The sequence below is a fragment of the Rhagoletis zephyria genome, unplaced genomic scaffold (genome assembly GCF_001687245.7).
Source record: "Rhagoletis zephyria isolate East Lansing unplaced genomic scaffold, Rhagoletis_zephyria_1.1 Rzeph_scaffold_00270, whole genome shotgun sequence".
Taxonomy (NCBI): domain Eukaryota; kingdom Metazoa; phylum Arthropoda; class Insecta; order Diptera; family Tephritidae; genus Rhagoletis; species Rhagoletis zephyria.
The window spans coordinates 70,640-79,407 of record NW_016157354.1 but is presented as its reverse complement, the minus strand read 5'-3'; the positions used below and the strand labels follow the sequence as shown (position 1 = coordinate 79,407).

General features: G+C 32.9%; 1 protein-coding gene across 1 annotated transcript in view; it reads right to left on the bottom strand.

Moving 5' to 3' along the window:
• The window catches only part of LOC108358585 (titin-like), a gene marked incomplete at its 3' end in the record, with an annotated part of 329,734 nt that overhangs the window by 259,490 nt on the left and 61,476 nt on the right, over window positions 1-8,768 (bottom strand). The window contains exon 2 of the mRNA XM_017609990.1: window positions 4,740-4,869. Within this exon, the coding sequence (XP_017465479.1) occupies window positions 4,740-4,869 (130 nt within the window). The remainder of the gene's footprint in view (window positions 1-4,739; window positions 4,870-8,768) is intronic.

The window sequence follows — 8,768 nt, the reverse complement described above, 5'->3', positions numbered from 1 at the left end:
CTGAATGCGCTTAATCGTACAAAACATATGGCACATACAGAGTTTGGAGTCCAATGTTTATCCGGATTCTTGGCTTGAATTCCAAAATATTGTTCATAAGCAGTTAAAATGTTTGTGGTTATTTTTTTCCGAGTACTTTGTTTGAATATGTACAAACCACAAATAAAGCAAAACTTATCCGGTGAGTGATATCACATTTTGGGCTTTTTTCCTTAGAGGAAAGACGTCATTCTAAAATACGAGAGAACTCAAAGGAACAACTGTCCAACAAAAGTACGAAACGAAATGCGATGACGTTTGTCAACTATCTAACGGGGCAGGTAAATAAAGCGGAAGTTCAATGTCGCTCAAGTAGTAACACATTTTACCGACTGGAGATATTTCTGTTCCCCCGTACAACGTTTACTTTGATTCGGCATATAAATTAACATAAAATAAACTTTTTTGTGTTTTTTACCATTTTGGTAACATTCCGTGGATATGGATTCAACCCCAGCCCTGCTTCATAATTTATTTCTGTTTAGGCGTAAAAAAGGGAAATTTGAATGTCACAAGCTGAATATGCATCACTTTACAAAATACGTTATAACTTCAACATTTTTCGCCCAATTTAGACGATCTTTAGCTTGACTGGTTTGTTATAAAATTGTTATGAACGTCGATAAATTTCAATAACTTCCAAAAACGCTCAAAAAATGACAATTTTTTTAACTTTGAACGGCTGCTGTGGAAGTAATAATCCCTAGATTACTAATAACGACATATTGCTGTAAAGGAGAGGTCTGTACCTTTCTAAAAATGTATATCGTTGCTTCATAACATTAACTTTCTCGGCGATTTCGGTGAAAAACTGAAATAAGACACGAAAAACACGTTTTTGCGGAAATCGCGAAAGCGCTTCTTGAGAAAAATAATTGAGTATCATTTTCGTTTTCAGCAACCCCAAATTGTGCTAGAAAGTACTTTTTTATCGAGGTACTCGTTTGAAACTGAAAATTTGTAAACTAGTGTTATCTAAGTCACATTACCGAAACGATAAGTAGATTAGACTGTACAAAATTAATAAGATTACGAATAGGTCATTGGAAGTTGTCCCACGGCCACCTGATGGGTCTCGAGAACCCATCCTCTTGCGATTGCATACTCGACGCCACAGCTAATATCATCTTACACCACATATGCGACTGCCCTAAACTATGTGCCTCCCGATACCTTTTATTCCAAAATAACAACCCATTATCCCTACTATCCAATCCCACGCTTACCAGTATTGAAAAAAATTTAAAATTTTTAAAATTGGCCAGACTTTATTATTTGATATAGTTCTTTCACGTAAGCTTTATATGTACGAAAGCATTTAAATTAACATTATATTGATAAACACACTTACATAAATAGGCATTCTATCACCACCCAAGCAGTTGAATAAATAAATAATAAATAAANATATTGATAAACACACTTACATAAATAGGCATTCTATCACCACCCAAGCAGTTGAAGGCCATTGCTGCTGTTGCTGCTTTCCTTTTTTCAATAAATAAATAAAAATATCTTGAAATGTGAGACGAATCGGACCATAAACACGATTTTTAGTAAAAACTCGACTCCAACGCCACCTGGCGGCCCTTTTTTACAATGGTATTGTTTTCCCCATTGTCAACACACATCTAAAATATGATGCAAATCGGACCATAAATACGGGTTTTACTAATAACTCGACTCCAGCGCTACCTAGCAGTTGTTTTAATAGTTATTCTGCAATTCGGAAGGTAGACAAATTCAAGAAACAAATATCATAAAAATTGGTCCAGCCGTTCTTGAGTTATAAATAGTGTAACTAACACGACTTTGTTTTATATATATATATATATATATATATAGATATAGATATAGATATAGATATAGATATAGATATAGATATAGATATAGATGTGAAAGTTTGTATGTTTGGGTGTTTGGGAAACCATCCCGCGGAAACAACTGAACGGATTTGTACACAGAAAGCTTATGGCGCAGATTGGACAAGAGTTGCCACCCGTCAAAAAAGGTAAATTAATTTAATACGCGGAAACGACTGAACGGATTTGCATGAAATTTTGCACACAGACAGCTTATGACCTACGTAGGAAAATTTTTTAGGAGTTGCCACATGTTAAAAAGGAGTAATTATATTAATACGCGGAAATGACTGAACTGATTTGCGTGAAATTTTGCAAACAGATAGCTATGACCTACAGCGGAAAATAGGCTAAATTTGTTTAAGAGTTGCGACCCGTTGAAAAAAATTAGTGAATTAATACGCGGAAATGACTGAACTGATTTGCATGAAAGTCTGGGGGAGGGGGAGGGGGGAGGAGGGGTTTCAGAACACCTACGACTGGCGGGCTTTATTAGATTCGGCGAATAATTCTTAAACGGTTACAGCGCTAACCAAAAGAATGAGAAATAATGCCAATGCGGACTTGGGCGGTGGTTTCGGTAAGAGCGAATTCTATTCGCGCGAATTCTCAAGACATCGCTTTGACAGTGAAATGCCGACATTTGGAATGTTGTGGTTTTGACAAGCCAATTAACCAATAGCTCTGATCCAATACTTTTCGTGAAAAATCCTGTAAAACTGTCAAACAGCAAAATTACTATCTGAAGTGAGAGTAAAAAGTGAGTAACAACAAAAAGTACGGGAACAAAAAAAAACATTTTTCCAGTAAAAACGTCAACCAGTGATTGCTTGACACTTTTCATGATTTTACCAGAAGAAAAAGTTCGGGTAAAATCTTGCAACTTCATTCTCTACACAACTCTCCAAAAATGGCTCTCATTTACAGGATTTTGAAGTACGGGAACATTTTTCCTGCAACTTCCTGCAAGTTCGTGTAAAATCCTGTAAGTTCATGGAGTACTGGATCAGAGCTAATGTATGCAAATACTTTAAAAACGAGTTCGCAAAAATACAATTCGCCTTTACCGGAACCGCCACCATATGCATTCGGTTTGAAAGAAACATGAGATCATACCATTTTAGTTTTTTTTTGTTAATTCTCTGAACATTTTATGATAAAAGTGGTATCCCTGCACTTTCTAAAAGCCAAAAAGAAACATCAACTGTATGAAAAATTTAAAGGGAGCAGTATACATGCCAAGGCGAATTTATATAAGGTGATGTTACTAGCTCAGCTGATTTTGTTTATGTGTTTCGCCGCACGGCTTGTTTGAATTTCTACACACACTCTTACAGATTTTAACAGTTTATGCTGCCAAAGCAAAAACAAAATACATGTAAATTTTTGTTTTTGTACTCCTGCTATCACCTTATATTAATTCGCTTTGATACATGCCTTCTATAGTTTTGACTTATATATAGGGCAAGTCTTTTTTGTTAATAACAAAATATACACATTTCTTTGCCAGCTTGCCAGCCTATTTTTACTAAAATGTGATAAAAAGCTCATTAAAACTTTGTGTAATGTCTTGCTTTTTAGTTTCTTATCATACTGCTTTGTATTTTTATTGTCTACCATACGTGAGTTGCTTCTATATAAAAATTCTAGCACAAACAATTTCTTTGTTTTGAATTTGTTTGTTTGACATGGATGTGAAAACTTGAATGTCAGAGTTGCCACTTTCCTCTTTTTAGGCGGTTTTTTGTACTAAAAAGCATCAAAACGGGAAACAACCTCATTGGTATCCCTGCATCTGTTAAACTTCTCATGAAAAGATGTATGAAGATTAAACTTGCTAAAATTTCATATGCTTGACAGTAGTACAACAATATGTTTACAGTATCTCCGCATAATTTTTAATATGAAAAAATGTATTATGTGCATACCACTCGATACCATTGAATTCCTCACTAGAACATGTAGTCCCTCTATTTTTAACCGACTTCCAAAAAAGGAGGAGGTTATCAGTTCGTCGGAATATTTTTTATTTTTTATGTATGTTGCCGCATAACTTTGGACCACGTCAACCGATATTTCTTTTTGAATCGGAAAGGCAATGCCTCAGAGGTGGTCTCATACTAATCTGGTTAAGATCTGATCAGTATGTCATGAGATATATATATATATATATATATATTTTATATGAGAGTTGAAGTCGGTTTTTTTTTGCTAAAAATTACTTGTAGCATATCAACTGTTCATATGGCTTCATACCGTTTAAATGCACCATTATGCATACTTTGCACTGCTATACCATTTTTACGTAAAAATCAAAACCCAACAGAATTCTTCATGTTAATTTCTATNCTTTGCACTGCTATACCATTTTTACGTAAAAATCAAAACCCAACAGAATTATTCATGTTAATTTCTAAGCGCTGGGTAACCGCTTATACGTAAAGCCCATTTAGCAGATTCCCTATGTGACAACTTTTATGCAACGCTAAGTATGCATAACTGAGCTATAATTCTGGTCCCACACAGTGCTTGTCAGTTGCACAGAAGATATATCTGATAAGTTACAGCAACGACAGGAAATGTTGTTTTAACATGTACCATAATGGCTCTTTGCTCTCATTTTGAACTGGTTCCCAGTAAATTTATTTACAATAGCAGCTAGACGGTTAAATTTTTAACCAAAAGTGTCAAGCAAGAAAATAACGGAAAGAATGTAGCCTTTCATTCGAAATATTCTTAGGAAAAAAGAAAACTAGTATTCTACGCACTGAAATAATTATATAAAAATACTTTTTAAAGGTTTTTATAAGATATACACACATATGTTACTTTCTTTACCTGTATATGGGAGTTCCTTTATCCTCCCGATACCAAAGTATCAAGTTGGCTTCATCGGCAGAATTAGTAGTTGTATCACATGGTAAGTGTACTGTTTCACCAACAACTGCTTCTATTTGATAAAATGGAACTGAAAGATGAGATTAGAAGATTTAAAAGGAATGCAAAATAATTTACATATTTTACCGATTTGCAGGCATATTCTGCACGTCCCACATAATTTTATAGCAGGCGAACTTAATGCCAAAAATTTAGCTTCTTGTAGTAACCGTGATTCCAGATATATTTGTATCTGAGTATGCAGCCATTGATTTTGGTATAAATGCAAATGAAAATGCAAATTTCACGAGGCAATACCGCGGTTAACACCTTATAAGGCTACAAAATCTTTGTTATCAGTGCAGAATAAACCCGTCAGTGAGAATTTATAATATATGTGCACATGTACTCAGGGCCATCGAGAGAAAACTCGGGCCCGGGACTAAAAAATGACGAGCACATATATATATTAAAAGCATATGACCCAAATCCCCGAAAACGAAAACGAGGGGAACAATTTGTTTTGTCAGGTTACGCAGATTTTTGATATATTTGAGTCAAACATATTCTGAGGTATCAGACAATATAAATATTAACACGAATCTCCTTCTCTCAAACTTGGACTTAAAATTCAAAAAAAATTTTAACAACTTACCTCCCCCAAAAAATATTACGTTTGTGGTCGCATGGGGTCAGCACTCAAGCGAGTAGCGACACATATGCATGGATAATATCCCAATAAACCTTTTTGTTAAATCTCAATTTGAGATGCATTCGAAAAGCAATCCTTTTCTCAAATCTCAAACGTTAATTCTCAAATGCATCTCAAAAAACCGTTGATAGCGTTCTCAAACTAAAAGGCACTTTTTTAATGTGGAATTTTCCTTTATTTTCAAATTGAGAAATATTGAATTCTCAACTTTTTCTCAAACGTAAGCGGAGCGGAACGAAATAGAATCCAAATACTCTCATTGAAATACTTGTATAGTGTTGCCAATGATGTAAAAGAAATACACTGTTTTTATAGAAGAGGAATTTTTATTTATGCAGTTTAAAGATTTATTTAATATAATATTTATTCAGTCAGTTTAACAAAAAAAAATATAATTTATGTGCAAAAGCTCTCTAATGTTATGCTATTAGGGCATAAGTAAAAAATATCGCCCGTTCAGCTAAAAAATAAAAGAAAAAGTGGTCCACCTTCTTCCGGTATAAAAAATTCGCACATTATTAAGGGGGTGCTAGGGGAGGTTAAAATGGAATTTTAAATATGTTTAAAAGGGTTTCGTTCAAAAATTATTGAGCCTATTGAAAAAATTTTTAAATTGTTGATTATGATCAATTTATATGCATATCTGTACATATAATGTGTACATATTTCGAGAAAAACCAACGAAACGAAATTAAGGCCATTTTTTAATGAAAATGTATGGTTTTCGTAAAAAAAAATACGTAACTGGCTATATTAAAAGATATTTTTATCAGAGAAAGTACAAAAAAATCTTTATTTTCTGAATACTATATCTCTTAATATAGATAATTACGTATTTTTTTTTAAGAAAACCATACATTTTCATTAAAAAGTGGCCATAGTTTAGTTTTTTTGGTTTTTCTCGAAACATGTATACATTATATGTACAGGTATGCATATTAAATGAAATTACCTTTCCAACCATATTTAATTTTTGAAATAAAACCTTTTAAAAATATTTAAAATTCTACTTTAACCTCCCCCTACCAAACAATATATTCCATTAAAATCAGGAAAAAGGGGCGGGCCACGCCCACGTTTTCTTTTTTCTATCTCAACGTGCTCTGCTCTTGCTCGTGAATTTAGTTGCATGGATACAAACATAAAAATATTATTTCATTTTGATTAGACAAATCAAAAAATTAGTTACAAAAAAAATACGATTTATGCTCCCATTAATTACATTTATACATAGCAAGAAACATAAAAATATAATTTTTAAATAAAACAAAAAATTATACGAAAAATCAAAGTAACAAAAAAAATTCGATTCATGTACAAAAGCTCCTATATGTTATACAATTAGTTACATATATACATATGTAGGTAGAAACATAGAAAATTAAAAAAAAATCCTGCCTTTCAATTACCTTTCCAACTGTGTCCATATTTTATATACTTTTGAAAATCAGTTCAATAGTTTTCAAAATATAAGCTTTTGGAAATGTTGGAAATTCGACGTTTAGGCCACCTTACCGCCCCTGTCAATTTGCTAAAAAAAAAATATGCCGTTAAAATCCGGAATAGGGGGCGGGCCACGCCCACTTTTTTTGTTTCTAGATCAAGGGTCCGTATTATTGAAGTATGACATATTACTTAACAATACATTAATATTACTTTATAACCTCTCCGATTGTTAAGAAAACTTATTTTGTGAATTAGGCGTATGTGAATACGCTCCACGTTTTTCGTTTTCAATCTCATAAATTGTTTATAATGACTTTTGCTAAAATTTCAAAATCAAAAGTTATCAAAATAAATTCTATGGGATTATGAAATATATTATTTTACAACGCCTTTATCAGCTAACAATGTTGTATGTCCAGTCCGCTTTGAATGTTGTATGTCCAGACCACCATTTATACTAGCTGCATTTTTTTGTAAGCGAGTGACAAAAGAACACTCAACTCGGGTAAAATTTCCTTTTAGCTACTTAAGCAACCCTGTTGGTAGCTGGCAAGAAGATGTGATTAGTTTAACGGGATTTAGATACAAAAACCAATTTAAGTGAGTAATTATGCGAGGTATTTGCGTAATATATATACTCTTTTAAAATATAAGTCACGTATAAAAGGAAGCAACAATTTCCCTCTCCACTTTCCCATTAACAATTCACAATAGAGCAGTTTTTTCTCTTACCAACACTACCCTTCAGGTCGCGTGTTTTTTAACCGACCTGGCTGAGCTCGGATAAATAGCCTAATTTGTGTTCTTGCTTTGCGTGTATTTCAAAAGAATGCACCTACTATAAATGTAGCAAAGCTATTTATGGAAAATTCTAGATATCAACCTAGTCTAGATATCAAACTCTTGAGGTCGACACGCCAGAAGAAGTTAAATATTGCGCCTAAATATATGCACTATTTATATACGTCACAAGAGAAATGGACGACACGTATGTTTATACTAAATGTGAGCAAACAACATTTTGCTTGCATAGTCGTCTGTTCTCTTGCACTGCAAGTTGAATTATTTTAATATCTACTGCAAAATTTTGTACAGACAAGACTAAAAAGTAGAAAATAAATAAAATAAAATAAAAAACTTTTTAATATACAACGCTTTTATAAATGGACTAATAAGTAGAAAATAATATTTCTCAATCCCACAGAATTTGTTTCGATAACTTTTGATTTTGAAATTTTAGCAAAAGTCATTATAAACAATTAATGACATTGAAAATGAAAAGCGTGGGGCGCATGTAATACACTTGAATTGATATGAAAAGTAACATATGTATGTATGTGGGCATATGAATAACGAAAGCTTAAAATCGATTTCAAATTTGTACTTTCGCTGTAGAATGTTATGTAGTTTGACTATTGTCAATGAAATCGAATGCAGTGTGCTGCATGCGCTCCACGTTTTTCGTTTTCAATGTAGTTCATTGTCATTGTCATTATATGACTTTTGCTAAAATTTTAAAATCAAAAGTTATAAAAAAAAATTTGGGGGACTGAGAAATATTATTTTCTACATTTTAGTCCATTTATAAAAGCGTTGTGTATTAAAAAGTTTTATTTTATTTTATTTTTTCATAACACCTTCCAATAGTGCCACTGCTACGAAATACATGTATGGGTATTTATTAAGAAATTGTAGGAGATTTGCTTTTATTAACCCTAGAACACACACCCAGAAAATACCACGTAAACACACACCCGGGATACGTTTGTACCCGGGACCTTATTTTGCGGTTTTTTTAATGCTTATTCAACCGATTTCTATGATTTTTTTTT